General features: G+C 42.8%; 1 protein-coding gene across 1 annotated transcript in view; it reads left to right on the forward strand.

Moving 5' to 3' along the window:
- Positions 1-27,250, forward strand: part of LRRC1 (leucine rich repeat containing 1) — a 113,995-nt gene that overhangs the window by 28,072 nt on the left and 58,673 nt on the right. The window contains exon 2 of the mRNA XM_019734770.2: positions 12,386-12,503. Coding sequence (XP_019590329.1) covers positions 12,386-12,503 — 118 coding nt within the window. The remainder of the gene's footprint in view (positions 1-12,385; positions 12,504-27,250) is intronic.

A 27,250-nucleotide genomic window follows, 5' to 3' on the forward strand; every position in this document is an offset into this window, starting at 1 on the left:
GGTATGGAAAACAGGGAGTGTCATAAACATTCAAGATGTGCTTTCTTTTCCTGGAGGTGTGGACACCGGGTAGGGGGCACTCTCCAAAGTTGACAGTGGCTTCAGAAAAAAGTATTCAACCATTAGCACCGGAAATTGTACTGTGTCAGCCTTCAGAGGTAGAGGTGCCAGTGAGGAGCTGGAAGAGCTTCACACAATGAGGAAGGGAGCTGAACTCATGTCAGGGTGTCCTCTGGCCAGCTGCTTTCCATAGCTCTAAAACCAGGTCTACATCTGTGTCCCCCAGACGTGGCTGCTCATCAGAGTCACCAGGGGAACTTTATAAACCAACATGCAGCGGTCCACTGCGGCCTGCTGGATCGAACTCTCTGAGGGTGGAGTCCAGGAATCTGATGCTTATGCATGACATTTTATATCATGAAAATTTAATACCACAGATGTACTGTGGACCACAAACCATTGTAATAGTTAAGACTTTTTAAACATCCCTCCATCGGTTTTTACCCCATTGGGGACTGCCTGCCCTTGTGAAGGCCTAAGAATGCGTGCTTTAACTGTGGCCCTACCTCACAGGAGGTATCCCTGGCTTCCCCTGGGTGATTCTGGTATGCAGCCAGAATGGAGGCCCAGTGATCAAACTCAATGTTTCCAAAACTTGCTTGATCAAAAGAATTAGCTGGGAGCACGTGTGAAGCCGTCAGATCCCCCAAGCCCTTCCACTTGGAGATTATGCCTTGACAGGTCTGAGGTGGGGCTTAGGAATCCATATGCTTAATGATTGCCCCATTAATTCTTAGCATTTGGTGGGTTCGGTTTTCTGCATTCTCACGCAAAAGCTGCTCCTTCCCCCCATTTTCCTGACTAGGGGTTGTGGGTTGGAGATGGGGTAGCTTACAAGGCATAGATGCACTCTCAATATCCTGAGTTGGAACTTAGAATTCATTTTCTAATACTCATTTGAATAAAGAACAGTAAAAATAGTGTCATGCCACTTCCCTGGACGACTGCACAGCCAGTATCTGTCGTGGAGCAGGACTGGGGTCGGTGTCCCGAGGGCATGATGGTACGTGGAACGTGCTTTAATGTCTCGGGGTTTATTCATCCAGTGAAGGAGCAGAGACGAAACGCTTCGGAGAAGCAGTTCACATTTTATCCAGGAGATTGGGTAGAAAGGCTTCTGAGAGGTGGTGGCGTAGGAGGGTGAGTGAGATGTAGATAGCCAGAGAAAGGTGTTGGGAGCAGCAAGGGCATGATGCCTAGGAGATGAGTCACTGGGGCCAGAACGTGGGGTGCATGGGCCTGTGGCTGTGGGAACTGGAGTTAGGAAGGCCACTGGGGTAGCTGTGGGGCAGAGGTGAGACAGGACGTTGGCCTCGCAGCCAGAGAGGCTGGGTTTCAGGTGTGGCTCTGATGCCATATGTGTCCTGTTGCCTTTCTGAAGTTCACTTCTTAGTGACTGATTGCTCACCGTGAGATATGACAGGGCACCTATAAAAGTGTCCATGATGTCATCAGAATGTGCCCCGGTTAGGACAGCACTGCCTGTGAGGCTAAGGGGTTTGTACTTTGTTCCAGAACTAGGGGCCAGGCATCGGAAAGCTTTGAGAAGGCAGGTCTATCGTGCTGAGGGTCACATAGACCGTTGTAGGCTTCCCCAAAGGTTTAACACAGCGTGTCATGTTGTTCCTGGGCATGCGGGAATACATTCCGAATTTCCAACTCTGACCTATAAATGGATGGAGCATAACCCACCCGGGAGTCGGAGGCTCTCAGTTCAAAAGCCAAGAAGACGAAACATGGACAATTTGTGTCACCTGCTCGCCTTCCTTTTTCATAATTAGAATGTCAGGCTGCTGGCACTGCAAGGGAGCCCAGAGATCTAGCTGAGTCGTTTGCCAGCTTGAGTGCTCAGAGCTTTGCTGCCTGTTCTTCACATGGTCAAGGCGAGAGGGGTCCTGCCATAGGGCAGCGCCTGCGGTTCTGAGCACTGCAGGCCGTCACCTGAGGGGCTGCGACACACAGGTCTCCTCGTTTCCTGTGCACAGCCGTCCCTCCACCTTGTTTCCTTCTGTGCTCAGGGCAGGCCCACCCCTGACGTCCTGATTTTGTTTGCACTCTCTGGATTACTGAGCTTCCCTGAAATCCTTCCTGCCCTTTCAAGTGTTTTTTGTTGTTGTTGTTGTTGTTTTTTGCTTTATTTTGTTTTTAATGATTTGATTAGTGTGAAATGCTTCTTAACATGTACTTGCCGTGTCATGATAGTAGCTTGAGTACTTGGCATACTGTGGGTTGTTGGACTTGCTACCTCGTCTGTAAGGTCTCTTCTTGAGGCTCCTTAAGCATTTGGTCCCAGCAGTCTGTTGATTTATGTGTCTGATGTCTTTTTTTGTTTGTGGTCCTTCTCTACTTTTGAAAAGGACACTTAAAATTCTTGTTTACTACTTAGCTCTGTCCTAACAGTATACTCCCAATGGCAGCAAGATGTTATAACTTGATCTAAATTTCGTACACTTGAAAACTCTTAGTAACTTGGATATATATGAGTGTGTCTTATGTGGTGGTATACTAGTAATCATTATAGCTAACATTTATTAAGCATTTTTCGTATGCCAGGCACTGTTAATACTTTACCTGTCCACATAATTGTCACTGCTATTCTATACGGGATAGGTACTATTATTACCCTTCTTTCACACATGTAGAAACTGAGGCATAGAGAGGTTAAGCAACTGTATGAGTTCACACAGCCAGCCAGTACACTGAAGTGCTGGGATTACAGACTTTAGGTTCCACAATGCTTCCTTGCCTTTGCTGTTTGAAATAGCCAGGTAGGGGCTTTGGACATGAGTCTGAATCCTGGTCTGACACATCTGTGTAAACTGGGCCCAGGGTGTAGCCTCTTCGTGCTTCAGTTTCGTTATTTGCGAAATCAGTAGCTGCCTGGGTCAGGGTTGTTTTTAAGAATAAATGAGTAATAAATGCAGAGCCCCTAGCCTTGTACCTGGCACATTAGAGACATTTCTTATTATTTTAGAGCTACTTTTGTAAAAAGTCAAGTGTTGGATAGTTTTTGAAAATTAGACTTTCAAAGTCTACTCTAGTAATATAGCATTTACTAGAGTAGAGACAAAGAGACAAGACTTATTAATTTTAAGTTGCTTTAATCCATGCATATAAGATATGCTTTCTTAAAAGAAGTCTTTGATGCATCCTTAGCCAGGAACGCCAGGCTGTGGAGGATGCTTTCCAGAGAGAACTGTTGGCTGTGGTACCAGGTCAGGGTCGGGCCCCACTGGTGACAGTGATAAGTCATAGTGAGCCGTGACATGGGTGATCGAATTAACACACATCTGGGTAAAAAACTGGACTCTCAGCTACAAGGAGGAGGCCAGGGAAGTGGTAGCACAGAGCTATTGGGAGGGACCAGAGTGCTGCTACCTCAGTTTTAAAAATGCCCTGGGAACTTATGGCACTGGCTCATACCATTTCGTGTGGACACTTGGGAGCGATTGCTTATTTCCTGGAAGTCCAGGAACGGAAGGAATGCTGTTGCTGCTCATTCTTTACTTTGGGACTCATGTTTGGGAGTATCCCGTAGGATTTCTACATTCCCTGTTTCTCGAATCTTCTTTCTGATCACATGTCACAAAGAGAGATTTCCGACTGAGAAGACATGCTGGATAAATACTTAGTATATGTAGCCTTTATCCGGAAGAACCAGCTGGTCAGCAACGCAAGCACGCTGCCAGAACTGCTCTGAAGAGCTTGGTCACAAGGGAAGAATCATGTCTTTAGCTGCTGTGGTTAGCAAGTGAAGTGGCTTGTGTGGCCTGCAGGCCACCATCCAGCATTGCGGGACATTCTTATATCAAATGGAGGCTAGGAATGCCCGTGTGGACGCTTACTCAGTGGCTGGTAAACAGCAAAAATAAACTTTAAAGAATGTCAAAAAGAGCAGCTTCGAGAAGTGGCTGCGAGAGGGCCTTGCCTTTCCTCTTAACAAAGAAAGCAGACTCGTTAGACGTTAACATTTAATCTCATGGAACTGGAGACCCTGGAAGTCCAGCATTTTCTCCTGGGCACTAATGGTTTCTCGTGTTCCTCAAACAGTAGAGCAATTCAGAAAGCCTTCGACATCAGGCCTTGTGTTTGTGGTTCTTCATCTGGATTAATATTAGAATTTAATATTTGGTTCAGTGCGTGGAACTGAAATGTGGTCACCAGCAGGAGCTCTGTTTTGTTTTTGTGTAAGTGTTTGTGAGTTGCTAGGGGATCGCCTCAGTTTTTTCCATCTTGCTTTTCATTTAACTGTGTTGGTCAGCCAGTAGGAAACTGTGAATTCAGTATGTGTGAGACATTTAAATATGAGAGACGATTTATTTTGAAGATGCAAGGCTGCTCCTACAGGAGCTAGAAACACTGGAACACAAGGCCTCCTGGGGGGAGAGACATGCTTCTCAAGTTACTAAATCACACAAGTTGACCCTAAGCTGTTATTATAGAAGTGCGAAAATATATACCAGTATTGTGGCTCATGTGTATTTAGAATATACTAGACAATGTTTTGGGGGCAAGTTAAACTCCACTCTGCAGTGATCATTATATTTCTAAATGCTAGAAATCTGGACCTAACAGTGAGTCTGCAAAGACCAAGTTTCCTATTTCAATGGTTTGTAGTCTTGTGGGACTTCAGGAGGGAGGCACTGCATGCTTGGATTCGACGTTCTGTTAGTGTTCGCTCTATTCTACTGCTTGACAATGCATGCCTTCCTCTTTTGGAGCAGTGCTGTGGCCGTTCCTTGAAACGCTCTCCAAAATAAATACAGTAGCACCGTGACTACCCCTGCCAGGCTGAACCCGTGAGCAGTTTGTTAGAGATGGGGTCTTGGCTGCCCCGTGTCGTATTAACTCGTTAGTCAGGCCCCTCTCCTGCCCTTCAAGCGCTTGATCGTGGTTTAAAATAGTTCGATCGTCTTCCACGTTACTGAGCCCAAGAGACAAAGTCCGTCTCTTTCCACTTTTACTTATGATTAGCATACCCTAAAAGTGCCATTAAATGTTGCCTTAGAAAATTATGGGCCATTCTTGCAATGATGGTAACCTGGTCACTCAGATTAATTTTCCAAGTGCTGCGTCTGTGACTGCCTCCATTTCTTGCTTGCTGTCCAGAAAAATGGAACCTTGGCTAGGAGTATGCATTTATTACTTTAGAAGATGAAAGACATTAAGTCATAGGCAGTCCAAGGTATTCTGTTCATCCAAGGTCAGGACTCATCTGTGTTGCCCATGTCTTTTTTCTTAACTGAGCCTGTTACTTCAGAAGAAGTCAGTATTGATCCAAATGTTGATGTATTTCCTGTGAAAATTCTGAAGCCATCCTCCTAACACGGTTTCTCTGAATAATCTGTGCTTATTTGATGTCTCCTAGGAATCTTTGATCTCACTGGCTGTGGCATGACTGACCATAAAACAGCCTAATTGACTTTTTTTTTCCCCCTGAAGGAACATAACAGATGTAGTTTATGATGACAAGAGACATTTATTATCCTTTCATAGCGTTTTGTGCCTCATTTATTATGATTCACTTTCTCCCTCATATTTTAATTTCTGGTCTACCTGTCTTGTGTCAGCTCCTGGCTGTCCCCTGAGAGTAAGGACTACATCTCATTTGAAGATTTTTTTCGTCCACTTTCAAAACCGTGCACGTACCTAGTAGGCTCATTATATATGTGGTGCTTGTTACTGCTATTAGCTTGAATAAATTGTATCGAATCCAAGACAATGAACACCAAACAAATGCTTTCCTGAGTACAATGTATAAAAAATTCAACCTTATTGAAAAGTCCTGTGTCAAAATGTAAGACCACTTTAGTAAACCTGATTGGGTATCTGTTTGTTTCCTTACTGGAAGAACTTTTTTTTTTTTTTTTTGGTATGTAGAGTGGTTTTTATACCTCCATCCTTTCAAGTTTTGCTTGAAGATACAGTTGGTTCAGGTTTGAAGGAAAAAAACATCTCTTTCATGAGATAAATAGAATCTTTGGTTTTCTGGGATTCAAAAACATCAATACTCAGGAGTTGGATGATAGTCAATCCCTGGGCTTAAGGTCTTTTATCTCACCAAATTGACCTTTTAAAGAATGTCCTTCTCTAAATTCCTATTACATTTTTAAAAGCAAAATAAGGATTATAGTGTATATGCAATTTTACATTCTTTTTTCATAACCCTAGAACACGTGTATTTGTCATATCATTAAACATTCTCCGGAAACATAATTTTAAATGGCTATGATTTTAAAAACATGATTTTTAGGTTGATTGCTTGAATTAATTATCCTGTGTTTAATCCTGAGAACAATGAAATTCTAAATAGCAATGGAAATGAAAGCTTATCGTGAGTCATAATATGGAGGAATGTTAGAAATAATATCCAGCAAATGAAGCCAGACACAAAAGAATACATACCTCATTCCACTCATATAATGTTGAAGAAAAAGCACTGAAACTAAATAATTTTTCTTGGAGATGCATATATAGGTTTCAAAAACTATAAAGAAAAGCAAAGAAGTGATTACTATAAAACCAGGTTGGTGATTCGTATAAAACCCAGGTGTGAGGTAGAGGATTGGCGTCAGGAAGGACATGCGGGGCTTTTGGCGTCCTGGCAATGTTCACTTTCTTAACCGGAATGGTACTTACAGGCGTTCACTTTGTAATTGGTTATAAGCTGCACATTTACACATTATGCACTTTTCTGTACATATGCTTGCTTCAAAATGAGAAACATTTTTTAAACTACTTACTAACCAGGAAGGAAGACCCCAGGCAATTAGCACCAAAGAGGTCAAATTCTTTAACTCATCAGAGTGAATGAGAATGAAACCAATGGTACATCTAAAGGAAGAGGAGAAGTAAAGTGGTCATTGTGACTAAAACAACACATCAGTCACTATAATGGTCCTGCCACTATGCTACAGCCATCAGCCTTTATGGAGGGGTTCTCTGTGCTTGGCAGTGAACTTTCCATGGGTTACGTTCTTGAATCATCTCAGTGTTGCCACTGATGCTGGTGTCATTTAAGGTTTGTTTTTTACACAAGGAAACAGAAGACCAGAGAAGTCAAGTGGTTCACTCAGTGATGGTCCCATTGCACGCCTCTTTAACTAGAACACACTTAAAAAAGTCTTTTATTGACACTTATTTCACCAGTAGTTCTTATTTTTGAGTGTTTGCTCAAACCCTTTCGAATTCCAATTCTGGATGTGAGATGATTATTTTAATTCTCTGCTTTGATGACTATTGATGGGACTTTGGGTTATTTACAGTGTGGGGCTCTCATGAATACTGCTGGTAAGCATGTTCTTATATGCTAGACTAACGGGAGGGAGTTTTTCTTTTCTTAAGGTATATACCTAAGAGTAGAATTTCTCTGACCATGAGACAGAGTCACAGTCACTTTTCATGAGGCTTATGGAAAAGAACATTGTTAGATGGTATAAATGGTTATACTTGAATGAGTATTCATCTTACCCCGCGATGCAAAACCGTTGGTTGCCCATATCTGTACCGAGGAGCTTGACCAAAGAGGCAGGTCAGCCCACTAGGGAGAGTGGTGGGAAGGCGGTAAGAGTTTTGTAGGATGGAAGGGGGTCAACATTCTGTTGAAGGGTCAGAATGTCTCCAGAAGGGAAATACGTGAGCCCAGTTGGTGTCGTTACAGCTTGGAGTCAGTTTTCAGGAGTTTCAAAACGCCTGTTGTCCTCTAGGTGAATCTATAACCATGGATTATGTCTTCTCTGCATTATGGAGGAGAACGCATTGGGCATTGGGGGCAGGGAAACAATTGGCTGATCCATATAGTAATAAAGAGAGGACACAGCTCTTTTAGGACTGAGATTTCCTTACGTCCCTTTCTAAGAAGAAGGGGAGTCCTAACGCTGTATCAAAGGAGAAGGGAAAAGAATCTTGTCAAAAATGGAGAATGGGAAAAGGAAACATTTTGTTCAGCCAAAGCAAAGACTCTGTATCTACTGAAAACAATGGCGGCTATGAGAAGATTGTGGTGTCGCCCAGCAAGCCAAGGCAATTGGGTTTCTTTGCTGAGGGTTGTACAGAATGTGCTCCACGCGGGCCGGGGTGCTGCAGTCACACATGGTGTAGTGGAAGAATGGTGTCTGTGTGTTCCATCACGTGACCGCTCTGTGCTGAGGCGTCCTGCCAAAACAGCCACACGGGCTGTTCTTCATGTGCCCTGGCTAATGTCAGCGACGAGGCCGCGGGGGTTGGAGCTTGCGGAGTTTTTTCCCTGACTATCTGAGGAAGTTGAAAACTTGAGGGTTTCATAAAGTCTTAGTAGCGTGGTGTTGGTCTCATAGGAAAACAGTTGATTTAAAGCATTTGGATGCCAAATGAAGATCCCATCAGGATAATGAGGGAAGGATGGAGGAATTACTGTTAGCATTTTGGGATCCTGTCAGATAGGGTTGTTCTTACATCTGGTTGTGCTTCCCAAGTTGCATAAAGTAGCGTTTGTGACAGGCTCTCTTCGAGGATGTTTTTCACATGCAGAACAAAACTTAAACTTGCTTGCTGTCAAGATTTCTACTGGATGTGGGGATTTGTGGTCTGTCGTGTCCACAGACATAAAACTAACTATTATTTATTCACCGTAGATCTAAGTACCTTATTGACTTGATTTCTTCTTGTATTACTTCTGAGTGATCCCTGGATGTATGGAATTCGTGATGGTTTTTGTGCTCTTGCTATTATGCCTTTCCTGGAAAAGAAAGTGAGCTTTTCATGCTTGAGTAAACACATTGATGCATTATGAAACTGTCAGACTCTGAACAATTGGCATAAGCTCAATTATTCAAATATGTGACTCTTTTGAATGGCTTTTGTGTCAGCTAATGCTTTAGTACAACCGGCATAAGGAAATTTCAATACCTTTCCTTAAGAAATTAAATCTCTACTGTGTGATGAAAGAAACTCACAGGATTACAGGATGGGTCCTTTTGTTGATCACCTTCATTACCATATACAGCTAATTGGTACCATTTGGTTTGCTGAGTCTCATACTTGATTTTATTTTAAAGTATCTTTCTTTTTTTGATAAAAAATACTTTAAAGTTGTTTATGCATTTTCCTTATCACCTAGCATCACTATTTTCCCCTATGTTTTCTTCCTGTCAACATACACACATGTTTTTTTACATAGTGTATCTGCAATTTTGTTTTCTTTTTAAGTTATATTTGCGTTGTAAATCTTTTTCAAGTACTGTGGCCTTTATAGTAACCATTTTTGTTGCTCCCTTAATATGGAGTTGTTTATTAACATGCTAGTCATTTCTGTTGACATGTGTGTTTCCAGTTTATCATTTTTACTGATAATCATGCTGAAACAGTGTGCATTGTAGCTTGTTTTCTTGTTTTCAGTTATATGACAAGGACAGTGTTCAAAAGTATCATCATGTCAGTGGACTTGAAAACTCACGTTTTTCACACTGCCCAACTGCTTTCCAAAAGATGGTGCCTTCTTTTTGATTATAGAAGTACACAGTCCTTTTTATCAAATCATAAGTTTATTAAAAAGATGAAGCTCCTTAAATTAGTATCCTTCAAAATTATCCTTTGGTGCACCCTGTAATCTTACTGGAGACTCTTTTCCTTTGTAAGTTCAGTTTGTATTTTTAGCAAAGTAATAGATGAAAATAGTTTATAAAAATGCAATAATCCATGCAGTGTGAGCGTGAAGAACAGCAGCAGCCGCCTCTGCCCTCCCCTTTCCCACTCCAGTTTCTGGCTGTGAGAACTGTCCGCTCTTGGATGTTTCTACTGATACTTGCCTTCGCCTGCGACATGGCTCGTTTTTCCAGTTCAATTTTTTTTTTTTTTTCCACTTTATGGTTATCTATTGATTTCCTTCTCTGGTAGATGAGGCCTTAGCTCTTACTGTTTCTTTCCTATTCTTTCAATATTGACCTAACACATTTTGGTTTTATCAATACATAGATATTAAAATATTTATGGCGGTAAATATTGTTCATAACCAAATCTTACGTTTATATCATGATTATATCTTCATGCACTTTATTTCTCCAGGAAATTAATAGCTTCCTTCTTTTTTTCCCTTGCTTTGTTTTCTCTATTCCAATTTCTAATTTATCACCAAACATTCCTGTTTCTGATTTATCACCAAACAGATCTTCTCATTACTTCCAAACACGTCAGGTGATCCCTTAAATATGTTTTTGTTGTTGTTGTTGTTCAAAAGTTTCCTTTGAGAACCATCGCACTTTCTTCATTGTGGGCTGGTTGCTCTTGAGGCCTGCTTGCTGGGCTGACATCTGGGAATTCCCTTCACTAACTTATCCTGGGTATTTCCTTTCTCTCTCTGTCTGTTCTGTTGATTGTCTGATTTCTAGTCTCAGATCCTACTCTTTCTAGATTTACTTCCACATTTTGGTGGATTCCTAAGAAAGGTTTAAAGAAGATAAATTTTTTTGAGACCATGCATATCTGAAAATGTCTTTATTCTGCCATCATACTTGATCGATAGTTTGGCTGGTGTACAGTTTAGGTTGGGAATGATGTTTTTTGGAATTTTGAAGGCATTGCTCCATTGCCTTCCTATTGTCAAGGCTGCTGTTGAGTCCAGTGCCCTACGGTTCCCAATAATTTGTTATGATCACCCTCTTCCCACCCCCTGGTCTCTGGAGGCTTTGAGAATCTTCTTTCCATAGGTCTGAAATTCTATAATATTTCTTGGTGCACGTCTTTTTTCATTTATTTTATTGGCCCTGTGGTGGGTCCTTTCAAACTGGAAATGAATCTTCTGCAGTCCCGTTTTCTCTCTCTCTAGTACCTATTAGTTGGAGGTAGTACCTTGTAGACTGGATCCACTAATTTTCCTGTCTTTTCTCTGTCTCATTCCTCCATCTCACTGTCTTTTTATTTTTCCTTCTGAGGGATTTTGTTAGGTTTATTTTCACTTATTTTATTAGATTCTTTTATTGATGCTACAATATTTTTTAATTCCTAAGAGCTTAAATCTTTGAAGCTTGTTTTTTCATGACGTCATGTTGCTTCATTTTTCTCTTCTTTCTCGGAGGGTATGAATCATATTTTTTGGTTGATGAAGTTTTTTCTGCTCCCTGCGTCACATTTGTTTCTTCTAAGGTGTGTGCACCTGTACACTCTCTTTTTTGCATGTTCGGGGCTTTCTTCAAGTGTCTGGAGAACCAAGGCTCTTTTTAAATGAGAGATGCAGGCACTTGAAGAAGAAAAAAAAGATGATAGAAACTGTGTACATGGTTGGGGCTTGTAACTTGGTGCATCTGTGCAATATAATATGCATTTGTAGGTCTGTTCTCATGTCTGGGAGCCAGGTTGTGGGGAGACGTGGGTGGGTTTTCACTGAGCAGGCTGTGACTCAGTTCTTCCGTTTTTAGTGGGGTGCCTCACCCCTGCCCTCAGCTGTGCTTAGAGTCAACTCTTCTAAAAAGTCCCAGTATTCCGCCTTGGTATGCAGGGTAGACAAGAGAATATGGGGACCTAACTATACATACACGTATATATTTTTTTCAAATAGTTCTCTTTCCTTCAGAGGTACCTGGACCTAATTTCTTATTGGTTTAAATTTCAGCTTTGTTTTGATTGTTTTGTTACTATTTGTTCATTTGTTTTCTAATTTCAAGATTTTTGTTGCATATCTAGTTTGCTTTCTTGTCCCCTCTCATTTTGAATTGTATTCATGAGTTTATGCCATATTTTTATATAGTGCATATCCATGATTATATACATTTTTTTGTGTCATTTTAGTACAGTTTTTAAAGGGATTGGGGAAAAAAGGAATGTGCTCAGTCTGTCATGGTTAATGGAAGTACCCAGTAAGGACTCTTTTTCCGATTTGTCAATATGATTTTTTCTTTACCACACATTTGGGAATATTTATATATTTTCTGATGCAGAGTAATTCCTTTAAAAAATGTCTTCAAATATTTCATTTTCATTTTCACATATGTTTGTTTAACATTGCAGATTTAACATCAATTTTCATGAGTAGAAAATAGACCACCTACTGGATAGCTTAAAGGCGTACTTATTATTTTTGCTGAGTTGCTTATTCATTTTAAAAAAAACTTTTAATTTTGAGATAATTATAGATGAGTAAGAGAGTTGCAAAAATAGTACAGAGACGTCTTCTGTCCTGGTTAATCCCATGTTAACATCTTCATGTGACTCTAGTACAGTCTCAAAATCGGGACAGTGATACTAATGCAATCCTCATTAATTCTTAAGAGACATTGTTTTACATTTCATATTGGACAAAAAATTTACGTTGCAAATACCTGTGAGACCTATGTGCAACTATTTTGTTTTTCAGCAATTCTTCCAGCTAGTCAAATTACGAAAGCTTGGACTTAGTGACAATGAAATTCAGCGACTGCCTCCAGAAATAGCCAACTTCATGCAGCTGGTGGAACTTGATGTGTCCCGAAACGGTAAGAAAAAGACTCCACTGGAGCTGACCGTTTGTCTCTTATGATGCTGGCGGCAATTTTTAATAAGTATAACTGGATAAAGTTACTGGAGGTGCTTTTCCTGAGGGTTATGGGAAAGCTATGACTAAAATTTGGGATGAAATTAATGCCATTGTTGGATAGTTTAGTCAACTGACAGGTGATTACCAAACACTTTTTATAGCACAGTTTTTAAATGATACCTTTCTCAAAGTAGCTTCTGTCTGACTCAGAGTTAGAGAGTTGTCTGGGAAATTGTGTCATCTAGCCCCCTCATTTTACCAAACGTGACATTGAGGGTGGGTGGCGGGGTCATTTGCCCAGCGCTTGGGGGCTACTGAGGCGAGGGGACGCTGGGTTCTCCTCCTGTGGCTCAGTTGCCTGGCGTGTTCCTGTGAGAATCTGCCTTCCTGCAGGGAGCAGACCTGTGTGCTATTCAGGCACGTGCTGCCCGTTTAATTTACTTCTAATTAAGGCCACTGGTGGGTCTGCCCACTGGAGTTCGTGGTATATTTGTGAGTTTATTGTGATTTCCAGATTTCACTATAATGTTGCTTCATTTTTATTGAACATTCTAATAGGCTGCTCATGCCCTTTTTAGCCTTTCACGTTTATAGGCGTACACTGGTTGAACCTTGTGTCGCATAGCACCCAGCGAGCCCCCCGAGTGGGGTGGCCCTCCTGCTTGTTAGCGCCTATTTGGTTAATTACGTTCAGTGGCAGCTCTCAGTGGTCCTGTCTTTAGTGATGGTATTCAGTTCTTGCGAGGACTCGGGTATGATTTCCTCAGGATAGGCCCTGGGATAATCCGAATTAGTTATAAAAATAGTAACCTTCTTCTTTCTCTCATATTATGTGCCTGTGTTTTTGAAGACAAATTGATTTTTATTTAGTGCTTAAATTAGACAACTCAGATATTTTAATCACAACGTAAAATATACTTTCTTTTTTTGCCCTAGTAGCTATGGTATTAACTGTGGTATTAACTGCCTTTTTCGTCTCGATGTGGCCTCTTCTTTATATCCTTAGTTATAGGGGTCTGCTCAGCTCGTCTTCAGATGATTGTTGAGGTTGATTGTTCTATAATTTATTTGTAATTTTGGTGTGATCCTGTAGGCATAGCGTTTACTTAATCTGCCATCTTGGACCTCAATCCTAATTTACATATCTGTTTTGTTTTGTGTTTTTAAACAAAAATTATTTTACCCCTTACTTTTAGTAGCTTTTATATGGCTGTCGTCTAACAGATCTCATAAATTGGAAATTGTCGTTAGGCCAAGCCATATGTTATTGACATAGGGTCAGTCTACTTTTATTTTTCATGAGAATTATTTCTTACCTTGAAGAATGATTTCTTACCTGGAAAAAGTGGGAAAAAAATGATTTGGTGTGTGTGGGGGCATGTTTTATGGTGGCTTATGTACTTGTAGGGGACCCAGGTCTGCCTAGGTAAAGGGGATTTGATTGTAAGGATGGGGGTGGAACTGACATTCCAAAAGCGTTGTCTTGGGGCTCACGTATGACGTCATCTTAGGGGTTTCATGGCCTCTGTCTGATTGTTGGTGTGTCTGCTTCTGTGTGTGGGTCCTCTGTTCTTCTCCCCCCGCTGACCTGCTCTCTTGGACCTGGCCCCTCTAGAACCAATTCCTTGTGGTCTCTCTCCATGTACTTTTTGGCTTCCGCACCTACTGTGGCATCTGCTTGCCAGTGACAAATTTCTCAGTGAGGACCAGTCAGTGACCCAGTCAGTTCATCTTTTTGAGCCAACAGGAAACCATCAGCTGCAGGTTGCTACACACCCTGAAGATTGGCTGCCCTGGGACGGGGTGGCAGGCGGCACAAAGCGTGATGTATCCCTCAGCACAGCCCTTGTTAATGAGCAGCTTCCCTGACACTCGTGTACGTGGAGCCGGTGTCTGACGCCAGAATTGCTTCTAAGGCTCTTCTGTATCACACTTACGTAAGGCATACGTAACGGAAACGGCTTTTCTTTTAGCAATTGTCTCGGTTGTAAAGGGTGGCTGGCTATTAACTCTGTAAGGAAACAGTGACTTTGTAAAATGGTCCCTGAAATCATACAATCTGAAGAAATAAAATGGCGATTTTGAAATTGGCATTAGAAAGGAAAATAAACAGGGGTCTAGAAATAGTTGAGAAGGAGAAGTATTGGCTCTAATTATTTGGAAGGAGAGAAAACGGAGCGTGAAAGTTCCAGGCCCATTATTGACTCTAGCGAGGTGGGGCTCTCTGTAGAAAGTCAGCATCGTCAGCCGCCAATTTCACCAGCTGCCATATCAGTGATTCCTTTCAGACGTCCATCGCTGGAAAGAAGGGCTACATGCCTGCTCCCATGTGTCCATTTATACCTTTCAGCAGGTTCGTAAAAGAAGCTTTCACCAAAGTCACAAAAAAGTGTCCTCTCCTTGGGATAACTACCTGCCTCTTTTTTATCTTGTCCTCGTTTTCAACCTTTTCTTTCTGCTCGTGGATGGAGTTTTGTGATGGATCCTACAGATCTCTCACCTTCTCTGTCAGGATCTCTGAGGAATGCTGAGGGGGACTTAACTGCCCCCTTCCACAACTGGCAGAACCTTGCACTGGCTCAGTATTGTGAGGGGTGTGTGTGTGGTGCGGACAGTGGGCAGCATGGAGGAGGATGGCAGGTTCACGGCTTTCTTTGATGTTGTGAAAGAAACTGCACAGACAGATGGCAGCAGAAAAAGGGCACCGTTTACTATAACCAATAGGAACATGGGTCGTCAGCTATTTCCAGGTGAGGCAGATCTCGCCAGTGCTACCTCTCTCATTTTTTTGCAGATGAAAATCACATTAATGTGCATTTCCTGAGTAGGTAAATACAGGTGACAAAGTGTGCTCTCTGAGAGTCAGTGTGAGCACCCCTGCTTTGTGTGGGTGCAGGCGTGGGTGAGAGTTTGGGGCTGCGGACGGGAAGCTGCCATGGGCCGCAAGCCTTCTCTTGCCCCAGCTGAGGCTCCCACTCCGTGATCAGAGCTTGTTCATGGAGTCCCGGGGTTGGAGCAGTGCCAGAGCCAGGGCTGGACCTTTATCGTTTCTTTAATTCCTGATTTTCCAGACAGCCTGGCTGGACCATAAAGAAGGAAGGCAGGATGTTGGTATCACACCACTCACATTCATTGGATCAGTGCTTGTCGAACTTGAACATGCAATGGATCACTGAAGGATGCTGTTAAAATGCAGATTCTGACGCAGTCGGGCTGGAGTGGGGCTGGAGGTTCTGCATGGTTGAGAGTCTCCCAGGGGACGCCGACCCCGCCAGTCCCCTGACCACACTGTGCGGCAGGGTCGTAGACATCACCACCCGCTAGTCTGTTACTCATGTTCCTCCAGCAGCCTCGTGCAGTTCTGAGCACAGATTCGCTCGGCTCGGCAGCCCCACACTTTCCCACGTGGAAGGTGGGAAGCCTTCGGGATGTGCCTGGGAAAGGTGAGGTGCTAGAGCTGACCTAAGCTCCAGTTGGCTTTGACTCCAAGGGCAAAATTAGACCTTTCCTGATGGTCCCCTGGCTCAGGGGAGGGAGCAAAAGCAAATTTTGTGTTTCTCTCCAAATAAGTCTGTACATGAGGAGGAGAGAAGTTTTTACAGGCTCATTTCCTAGGCCAAGAAGAGCTGCCAAGACCTCCAAACCCTGACTTTTGTGGCTTTGTTTTCTGATATTTCAGGCACGAAGTCAAGGGAATTGTGTGTTGTGTTAGAAAAGAGAAGAGTGAGGTTAGGGAGGAAGAGCGCTTTGCCTGATGGGTCATACGTAGGCGGTGGGGACTTTTTCTGAGGGAAAAGCAGAGAGGCTTGGGATGAGCACAGTGTGTATGGTTTTGTCCCTGGAATGGCTAGATGTGCTCAGCAGAGAGGACTCTGGGTAGGAGCCCGGGCCCTGCCACTCACCCCCCGGCTGACTTCGGACAGGCCCCTCCCGATGGTGCTGGCCCTTGTTCTGGGAAGGAATGGGACGAGGCCGGCTTCCTCACAAGCCAGTAAGAGGCCAGGAAAGTGACAGATTTCTTGTGTCCCAACTTGGTGGATTATTTTTTAAAATCAGGCAAATAGTGAAATATATGGGATAAAAGAAACTAAGTGTTTCTCCTAACATAGGTTAAAGGATGGAGTATACGAAATTGGTATCTGAATGTGCTGTTAAAATGTCTTAAAAAAGCCCATAGTCTTTGAATTAAGGTCCGAAGCACTTTTCTGTGGTGAAACACATATTCTTTAATGCCTGGACTTGATGTCTGTTTTCTCTGCTCACTGATTCTTAGCTGTTCGAGGAAAATTACCCTGGATATGTGAGAAGAGTTATTACCCTATAGTACTGTCTTGTTATCCAAGAATCTAGGGCAGACTTTCTTAATGAATCATGAATCTGTCTGAAGGGTTAGTAATTTGAATGTTATAGTCTGTGCTGTAATTTGACTTACCTCACAGTACTAGATGATTATGCATTTAGCTCAGTTTTCCCAAAGTGCAAGTCAGGCATAGACCACTAGTGCTGCTAGAGATGACTTTAAGGGTACTGTAAAACAGCAGGTTTTCATATTGAACCGTGGTGAGAAGTTATCCTTTTAAAAAAGATTCCTTTTGGATTGCCCTCTGTAAAATTTGATAACACTGTGTTGTATTTATCTTCTCTATCTGGGTGTGACAGCTCTTTTTTATGTTTATGATTTAAAGAAATGTGCTTCCTTTGAAAATAAATCTTACTTAGACTTAAAAAGGCAATTTAAAAGAATGAGGTAAATAATACAGAACATACGTGCTATTCCACTGCGGCAGAAATTAGGAAGGTGCTTAGGCACGGCTTCCGGAACACTGATTAGTATTAGCCTCCCAGGCCAGTGAGGTCATGAGATCATTTCACTTCCAGGACAAGTCGTGCTGCATGCAGAACAAATGGCCAGAGAGTGCACATCCTGCCTAATTACTTTGCAAACTTGAGTTAACAAGACAGTAAAAGGTAGTTTTAGTACAAATCATCACTTGTACCCGGACAGCACTTCGGAGAAAGCAGATGAACAGCCTGTCTACCAGTCGGACCGTCGTCCGCCAGGTCTCGAGGCTAGACTGTGATGAAAGGCCTGGGTTCCTTGTCCTCTGTACAACCACGAGATGCTGGTCAGCGTCAGTGGTCTGTGGCTCTGGGTATTTAATCAAACCTAAAGCCAAATTTTGACGCCTGCTGAAATGACCTCGTATAACATCAAGTCTTGGTGTTTCTGAGTATGGGCATCAAAAAAAGCTATTTCTGGCAAGCAATAAATCCAGTGTACCTAAAAGCCTTCCTAGTTAGTTATGAATAGTTAACTTTTTCTTTCTTTCTTTTTTTTTTTAATAACTCCATACCCCCATGCCACAGGTGTGGCAGAGGCCAGTTTTTACCCGTGCAGACTTCAGACTTGCCACAGTCAAGCCACTGTTCTCTCCTTTCGCACTGCCTAATTTGGGTCCAAGTTCAGTGCTCTATGGAGCACACTGCTTCAGTGGCTGGACTCAGTATTACAGTAGGGGAGTTCGTGACTGTTAAAATATTACAGGAGGCATCCAGCGAAAGAAACCCACTGGCAGCCACTCTCCCTTATGGTTGGAGAGCAGACTGTTTGCAACCCCATGTTTGCCTTCTTGCCTTTGCAAGTACTGCCACTGTCATATTATGAGCCCATTCTCTGTCTTAACTTTTACCTTTTCTTTTGTCAGGAAGGGTTAATATAGAAAAATTATAGTTGCCTTCTACTCACATTTTAATTCCAGATAGCATTAATTATTTTTAAAGTGGAGGTGGAAAGAAAGTGGGCTTTTGTGATGTTTTCTAATCACCTTTCCATGCTACAAACAGTTTTTTTCAGGAAGCATTTTTAAAAGTTTAGAAACCATTTTAAACACTGAAAATGTTGGGATAAAGTTTACATATAGATATCTCCCACCTGTTTTGGACTATAAAGAAACGTCAATGATATTATAGCAAATAAACCTGAAAATTCATCACAATTTCGCGTTACAAATTGTTAAATCAGAAGGGAAATTTTTACAACAATGCTTGTGCTCAAAATGTTTTCGGAACTCTTTCAGATTTTTAGTGTCTTATTTTGGTTATCTTCAGACCAGTAGTTTCACTTTTCAGCAGAGTGGATTGGTTATTATAAACAAACAAACATTATTCAGTTCCAACTTAGGTACGTAACCAGGACACTGAAAATCTTAATGTTACTCAAAATCTGCTTCAGGTAGTAATTTTAAAAAAGTATAAAAGAGTAAACTGTTGTTACTTTTTATTGTCTTAATATGGTTAATTTTCTCTTATCAGAAAAATGGTGACTGTGCTGAATAAGTTGTAGGTTTATATAACTTTCTCTACTGCCTTTTTTTTTTAATTAGCAGGTTTGTAATAGAGATGGCAACCTCTTGAGTTTGAGAACAGTACCTCTGAATATATTTTTTAGGTCAACAAGCTCTTCAGTTAGTCCCAGCTTCTCTAAATGCTTTGTCTATTTTAAGTAGCTGCTTATCTTCCCCCCTCCTCCCTCCCTGCTTCATTCATTCATTCAATCTTTACACGCTGTGTTCTGTTAGATGCTGACTTTCCAAAACAATGGTGGATTTACAGAGAGCAGGCTAAGTTAGAGAGGCAGAAATGACCGCAGTGGCTTCTGCTGAAATAAAACAAAACCCCAACGTGTGGGATGACAGTTTCTGCTTGCTTTTTCATTAGGCAATTTTTGTAGGTATCGGTTTGACAGTTTCCAACCCTGAACATGACTGAGAATGAGCAGCCATATTGCTTCCTTTTGATTTTGAGGTGACCTATTTTGTCACGTGAGTCTGGTCTGAGCCGTGATGCAGAGCCTCCAGGCAGCTGAAGGCTGGGTGGTGACAGCAATAGGCCGCCGTGACTGCAAACAGTGCTCTGAGCTTATTAACCTGGAACAGACACATCTTAGAAAGGGATGAAGTTGCCAGGAAGGAGAGTGAATAAGTAGTATGGAGAACTGCAACCTGAGGATTATATATAAAAATGATTTAATTTTTACATTAACCCTGTAAGTGTTGAATACATCCTCAATCTAACATATCTGCTCAAAGCTAATACTGAATTATGATTTTGAATTTTTATTCCATTTGAAAAAGCCTTGGACCCTGGACCTTTTTTCTTTAATGCTTATGGTTATTAACTGTAGCTCAGAATTATTCATATGTTTTACTTCAAGCAAAATTTATTGAGCAATTACTATAATTGTGTAAGGCTCTTCTATCTGAATTCTTCTATCCCTTGAGGTAAATCTATAGGTACAATAGATGTGTAAGGAACTGCACATTCACGCCTGTTATACTATATAAATAAAGTACTCAGGGCGTGCACAGAAGAGTCAGTATCTGTAACTGATTTGAAAGAGGCTTGAAGGAGGAATGGGTTTGAAGTTGAAATCAAGAAGTATTTAAAAATTCTACTTTAGTTGCACACTCGGAGGGTGTTAATGAGTGGATTTCTTAGTTGAGTGTCATTGTTATTGGAAATTTTTTCCAAATGTTTGTAATAGATTTACAGATTCAACAATATCATTAAAAATGCAAATATCCCAGTGCTTGTCTGTTAGATATTCACTGAAAAATTTTAAATTCATCAAAAATCAAAGAAGCAGCACACCGTATATAACAATAAGAACTAAAACTATATGAGTTGTCGTGGGATTCTTATGTTGTACAGCTGACTCCTACTGTGTTGTAAAAGATTCGATTTGCCAGGTGAAATGCTAAGCTCTGTGCATTAGTCAAGATAGACTAAGTACTGATTTTTTTTTAAGTGCCAAAATCTGAAGGGCTCACTCAATGAGGAACTTTATATTACTGCTCAACTTATAGTCCATTGTGTGTGGTGTGTGTGTGTGTGCGTGCGTGTGTGTGTGTGCGTGTGTGTGTGTGTCATAAAGTGGGGAGGTGGGTGGTGAGAGGCTCTACTCTATACAGCCAAGGATCCAGGCTTGTTCCTTTTTGTGATGCTACGTATTCATTCAACTAGTGGATTCCAAGTTCCTTGTAGGAGACGGAGAAAATGGGGGATTGTGCATGGGCGAGCTTATGGGCCATGTCAGAAAGTGGTGTACACATTTCCATTCATGTTCTATTGGCCAATGTTATATCCCCAACTTAACGGAAAGGAGCTGGGAAATAAATGCAGCTAACTATTCTACGTGAAGAAGAGAAACCTGGCTGTTGGTAAGGCAATAGCATCAGCTGCCTCAACTGGCATTTAACTGAATGCTGGAGTTGTATGACTTTATGTCACTGATCACACACAGGCCTATTAAACACACACACACACACACACACACGATTCTGTTGTACTGTCACAACCTAACAGCTAATGACACATTTATAGGAAATTCAGATTCATGCCCAAAGAGGACAGGGTAGCCTTTCTTTCCACAGACATAGAATAACATGATTGATGGACACCAATTTTCTAATACTTATCATAGAACCTATGTAAGTATGCATGATGCTTTGTTTTTATTTTACATTTTTAGAAACTGGTTTAAAGTATGTTTTGAAAATTACAGTTTTATGTTTGAGGAATGGTTGTTGAAGCACTTGTTCTAGGCAACGTGGGATCCTTAAAGGTTTTCCAGGCAAGCATCACCATCTTGGACAATTTACTTAATCTCTACATGCCATCTGTAAAGTGGAGGTTACAATAGCACCTACTGTGTTTCCCCGAAAATAAGGCCTAGCCAGACCATCAGCTCTAATGCGTCTTTTGGAGCAAAAATTAATATAAGACCTGGTATTATATTATACCCGGTTTTATAGTAAAATAAGAGTTATCGTGACTTCATAGAGTTATTGTACTTGTAATGTACTTCATAGAGTTACTGTGACTCTTCAAAGAGACTGTGTATGTCAAGTACTTAGAACATAAGTACTTGTACGTGATGAACAGCTGCTGTAATTAATCCTGTCGTCCATTTTGGGTCATGAAGCTCTGAACGAGGACTGTGAGCGTGAGCATAGAGGGTGGGGAGAGGACACAAGCAGGTCGGAAGGACCGAACGCTATAGGTGAGGGACGTGTGTACCTGAGGTGATGTCTACATACTGCGTGACCAGATGCCAGGCTTTGTGCTTTTCATCACATGTCTATTTCATCTGATCCACACACGAATCCTGTAAGATGAGCAGAAGCACCTCAGGATGAGTGATGAGGAAACTGAGGCCTGAAGAAGTTGTGATGTGCCCCCAAATCACACTTGTAGTTAGTGGTGAAACTGAAACAAGAAAGCCAGAGGAGTGGCACTTTTAATTATTTTTGGAGCATATTGAAGATGATAAAGGTAGGGCTGATGGTTTTAGTCTGTGTTAGAGGAAGGATGTAGATGGTATTCTAACTATGTACTCTCTGAATTTGGAGGTGAAAACAGGAAAAAGTCCTCCTAAGATTTAAACTCATACAAATCTGCAAAGTGAGTGAATTGAAGCATCTGTAGAAGTGGCCCATCCTAAGAGGTGGCTTTTAAATCTTTTATGGCCAGAAATGGAATACCATCTAGTGAAAGATAGCAGGGCTTTCTCAGCAAGGTCCGATGTAATGCTTCTGAGGTAATTGTTGTGCTGTCTGGGCAAAAGATTGGTGCTTTGCCAAAAGTGTAGAACAAGGAAAGCCAAAAATGAAAACTGTTTGGGGTTTTACCTTCGAAAGAAAAACAAAGAGATTAGACCACACGAAGGTCCCAGGTCCCTAGGAAGCAGGTGTCGCCCGCCCTTATGGAACTGCCTGTGTCACCTCTGGTTGCTAATGGTTAAGAACGACCCATGTTCTTTTCTCTGGGTGTGAATATTCACCAAGCTCTCTGGTGGGTCAGTTCATTGTCAGTATGGACTTTGATACGATGACATGTTGACATCAGTACCCAGTTCCATCGGCACGTAGATTGATCGCTTGGTCCATGTGAATTTTCTTAGTGCGGCACACGTTTTCATGGCCTTACCTTCTCTGAGCAAACTGTCACTGACCTGGCAACTTGATGGCTCTTACCTGGTTAACCCTTCAAGGTGCATCTCACCTGTGTGGCTCTGTCTGGAGCAGCCAGCAAGTTTCCCTCTTTGAGACACTTCTTTGCAACATTGAGTAGCACCAGTTAGCAGGTTTCCTTTTTTTCTTGCTGTAGAAAAAGTGAATTACATTTCACCTATCCCAAGAAGACTAGGAAAAGCACCTTGAGAAAAGTAGAGAAACAAATTATTAGGATCATTTCTTTCCCACTTCTGTATTTTAAAGCATATGTTCACTGTTGAGAATTAATAGCATGAAACAACAACAACCAAAAAACATTGTTGAAAAACCAAGAGATCTATGTAAATCTTTATCATCAGAGTATTTATTGCATGCTTACTCTGTACCACCTATAAGACTAAGCACTTCATGTATTATCTCCCCTAATCCTTAAACCGTCTCCAAGAAGTAAGCTTGTATCCTCTTACAGATGAGAAAACCCAATCTCGAGTTCAAAACTTTGTTTTTGGTTGCATGGCTAGTGAGTAATAGAGCTGGCATTTGATCCCAGGTTTGTTAGATTCCAAAATCACAATTCTGTCTCCCCAATATAAAATCTATATTCTACTACCCAGAAATAATCATTATTAATGTTTTGTGTATTTTTTAAATCTTCTTTTTTCCTTCATGAACTGTTTCACAAAATTAGAAATGTACAACACGTAGATATCTCTCTCTTTTATTCACTTAACATAGGTTGTGAACATTTCCCATACCATTATTGTTAAATACTGAAGTGTTTTAAAAAGGCAGATTAATCAATAACTCTTGCCCTTTTTGTCTTTCTGGAGAATATATGAAAGACAGACAATTAAGTTTGTGAATTTAATTGTCCGACTTTCATATGCACTGATCTACAACTCTAACACCAACAGGAAGCTATGGGTTTCAAAGGTAGGGTTGGTAGAGAGAACCAACAAGACGGGAATTTCCAGAAGTCCATGATAAGTTAAAAGTCAACCAGAGTGAAGAAAGAGGTGAGTCAGCAGTTTAGGTCTCTCCCTGATTTAGGATTCATGGGTTGAAATTAGTCAGGAAGGCACAGTTACCCCCTCGGGCGATAGTTACAGAGGGACGTTTGGAAGGAATGTGGGCAGAAGCAGACCAAGCATAAATGCTCAGCTGCTCTTAAGGTGCGGTGAAGCAGTCAGTTCTGTTTACCTAACATATATTTTGTTTGTGAAGGTGCTTGGTGCAAGTACCACTGCACAGTAATACTGGATGTCTTCAAGTGTTTAACTTTGTCGTTCAACCTTTGTTTGACGGTGTGGCACAGTGTTAGAGCACAGGCCCTCTTCCATTCAGCGAGGCTGATGAGTGCTGGGTCAAGATGAACAAGTGGGTCTGAGCACGTGAGACGCCCATGGCAGGGCCAGGGGCGAATAACCTGACACATGCCCCACACAAAGGGCAGCCCAGAGCCCGGGGGAAGATGGAGTAACCCCGGAGAAGCCAAGGCGACTGACGTCTCTAGCTGCCGGAGGCAACTAGTCCCCACAGGGACTGACTGGGTCATTGGCATTCCGTACATTCTCAGTAAAGGGACTGTGGCCTGTGTCACTGGCAGCAGCGGTGAGAGCACAGCGTGGCAGGGACCTAGGCCACTCTGAAGTTAGCCGGAAGTTGAATCGAGTGCCTGGGAATGTGCTTTATCACAATCCCAGGGAGCACCTTTGCTCCAAGAAGCCCCTAGGCGCTTGCCCTACACACCTGTTAGATCCTTGCTCTATCCGGGGGCCTTGCAGGTTGGTAATGAGACGTCAGCCCCGGCTGCTCCTCTCCATCCAGGGCACGGACTGGCAGCCTTTAGGTTTGCCTCATGGGAGCATGGCAAAGGGATCTCTCCGCAGGTCCCCGGCGTTTCCTGAGCAGATGCTTTGGTCTTGTGGAGAACTCCTTACTCCAGCGCTCTTTGCTATGCTAGCAACTGTTCCGACCTTCCTTGGGAATCCAAGTGGGAAGAGATAAGCTCATAGAAATGTTCTAAATGAAGGAAGGCAGCGTATTTCATTATGAAAAGCACAGCAAAACACTAGTGAAGTCTTGGCTAGAATGTATGTTTCACTGAAATACAGGACATGGCAGCAGGAACAGATTTTTAGAATGAATTGTATTCAGTTCTTGAATATTTAACCAACACCAGGTATTTGAGTTCTGTGTTAGGAGCCAGAGATAGCAAGTGAGTTTAGTGATGGCTCCCGAGGAATTTAGAGTACACGGATGGAAAGACCAGATCCATCTGTGACAGCAGGACACTGTGGAAAGTCCCGTCTTAGAGCTATGCCTGGAGGAGGCCGGGGGGTGGCTGTGTGTCTCGGTCATTCCTGGGAAGGATGATGTTTACTCAAGCTCTGAGGAGCAAGTAGCAGGTAGAGACAAACAGGTGCAGGAAGGACATTTCTGGGTGGATGAAACAGCATGAGTGTGTGTCTGAAGGTTTGGAAGAGCCTGGTGAATGTGAGCAAGACAAGCTATTGCTGGAGTGCCTGGTGAGAGATGAAGCTGGAGGTGATGGCAGTGAGCTCACGAAGGGCCTGTGTGCTCAGCTAAGCAATGTTGTCTTGAAAGCTGAGGGGAGCCCCGGCAGGGTTTCCAGCAGGGGAGTGGCTCCCAGATCCCCATGGCACCAGCAGGAGGCACAGAGTTGATGGCGGGCAGCTTGCAGGAGGCCAGGTATCCATGTTGAGGGTGGGAGGACTGGAGAGGGAAACAAGACAAAGGAGGTGCTGGACCAGGCATGAGGGTGACAGGTGGGAAGCTTGTCACCTGCCGATGTGCAGGGGGAGGGCGAGTGAGAGGTCTGGGTCTGGGAGAAACTCCCACTTCCCACCCCAGGAGAGCTAGGAGACACTGAAGGAAGGATTAGGTCTGAGGGGAGAAGATGAGTTTATTTGTGGGCACGGAGGGTGAGCTGCCTTTGGGATATCTAAACGGGGACATTCAGTAGGCAGCTGCATGTCAGGGTGTGAGGCTCAAGGGAGAAATTGAGCAGGAGATGAAGTTTTGCGAGTCATCCACGTGTAGGTGATGGTTGAAACTACGGGTATGAATGAGGTCACTCAAGGAGGACGGGAGGATGTGGAGTTGGGGGGCAGATGAGCACGCAGAATCCCATCGTTGAAGGGAAAGCAGAGGATTCTGAGAAGGAACAGCAGGAGATTTGTCAGCAGTGCTGCCCGGTGTTGTAGGAAAGGCCAAGCAAGAGAATGGCGGCGCAGTGTCATCATGTTAAGCATCACAGAGACCATCGATCCCATGGCCTGGAACTAAAGCTTGCAAATTAATGGAAGAAGACGTCATGGGCAGAACTGTCCAGAAACAGGCGGCAGAGGCAGGACCTTGGGGATCAGCATCAGCAAAGGACTGATCGAAAGAAACTTGAGAGAGGCTGGGAAGGAGCAGGCAGAGCAACAGGAGAATGATGAGAGCGTCAGCGTGGAACCAAAGGCGGGGGTACACCCAGGGAGACTGCCGTGTGACACGGGGCAGCAGGGTCAATAAGTGCGGTCGGAAAAGTTCCCATTGAATTTGGCATCTGAAAGGTCACCTGTGACAGCAAAAGCGGTATGAAGTGGTTTACAGCACACACGGCTTGTTGTCTGCTTTTCCCTTGACTCTGTGAGAGAGCAGAGGACGGCTTGAAAAACACCAGCCATCACCATTTCCTGGAGGAAACAGCCCCAGTCACGGTTTCCTGCTGGACCTGCCAGTTCTATGGGATGTGAGCGATTATGATGGTGGTGTATGTCCTGGACAGCGAACCGTGATCTAATTAATGGAGGAATTTCATAACTCCGTGTACGTGTTTGGTCGGTGTCTGGCGTGGGAATGAGCCACAGGCATTGCTGCCCCCACAGGGAGGCAGACCCAGGAGGCAGAAGGTGGGGGCAGTGAGTCACCAATATTCTTTTTCTGGAGTCCGGTCGTTAGCTATGATTGGGACCAGAGTGGACTCCGGACATTTTAAGCCGGGTTGTTCCCTGTTAAAGGATGAGGACCACAGACAGACAATGTGCCCCCTTCCATAATTGCAGTGACCCATTGTGTTTCCAGCTTTATTTCACCTTGGGATGTTTTTGAATTATTAAAGCAATATATGGTCATAAAAAGTCAATGGAGGCAAGATAAGGAAGAGTCAGCACCCTGCCCTTCCTACTTCCAGACTCTCCCCGCCTTGGCTGAGGTCGCCAGCATTGGGTGTCACTGTATTGGGCTTGTTTTTATGATCCCTGTCTTACTCACTGGATTTTGAGGTCGATACTGTGCTTCTCTTATTCACCGTTGTCTCCTTACCTTCTGCCACAGAGCCTGACATACATATTATGGGCTATTAAATTATTAGTTGCTTAAATAATCGGAGAAATGCATGAATGAATAGGGTGACCTCTTAGGCGTTGCCCTTGGGACTGTTGCTTCCATCCCTTCCTTTGTCACTTCAGAGAGAAACTGGATACAAGAGGAGAGCACCCATTTTTGTGACTTTTTGATTTGTAGGAGCTCCTATTACATGGATAGTGCTGTCTAACAAGGTATAGGATCTGCAGCCCCTTGGTCCAACCTAGAGGTGCAGATTTCTTGAATTATGTGAATAAAGTTAATTCAGAATCTGGTAGATGCCTGGCTGAGAATAAATCAGAAATGACAGGCTCCCATG

This window comes from Rhinolophus sinicus, linkage group LG05 (genome assembly GCF_036562045.2).
Source record: "Rhinolophus sinicus isolate RSC01 linkage group LG05, ASM3656204v1, whole genome shotgun sequence".
NCBI classification, from domain to species: Eukaryota; Metazoa; Chordata; class Mammalia; order Chiroptera; family Rhinolophidae; genus Rhinolophus; species Rhinolophus sinicus.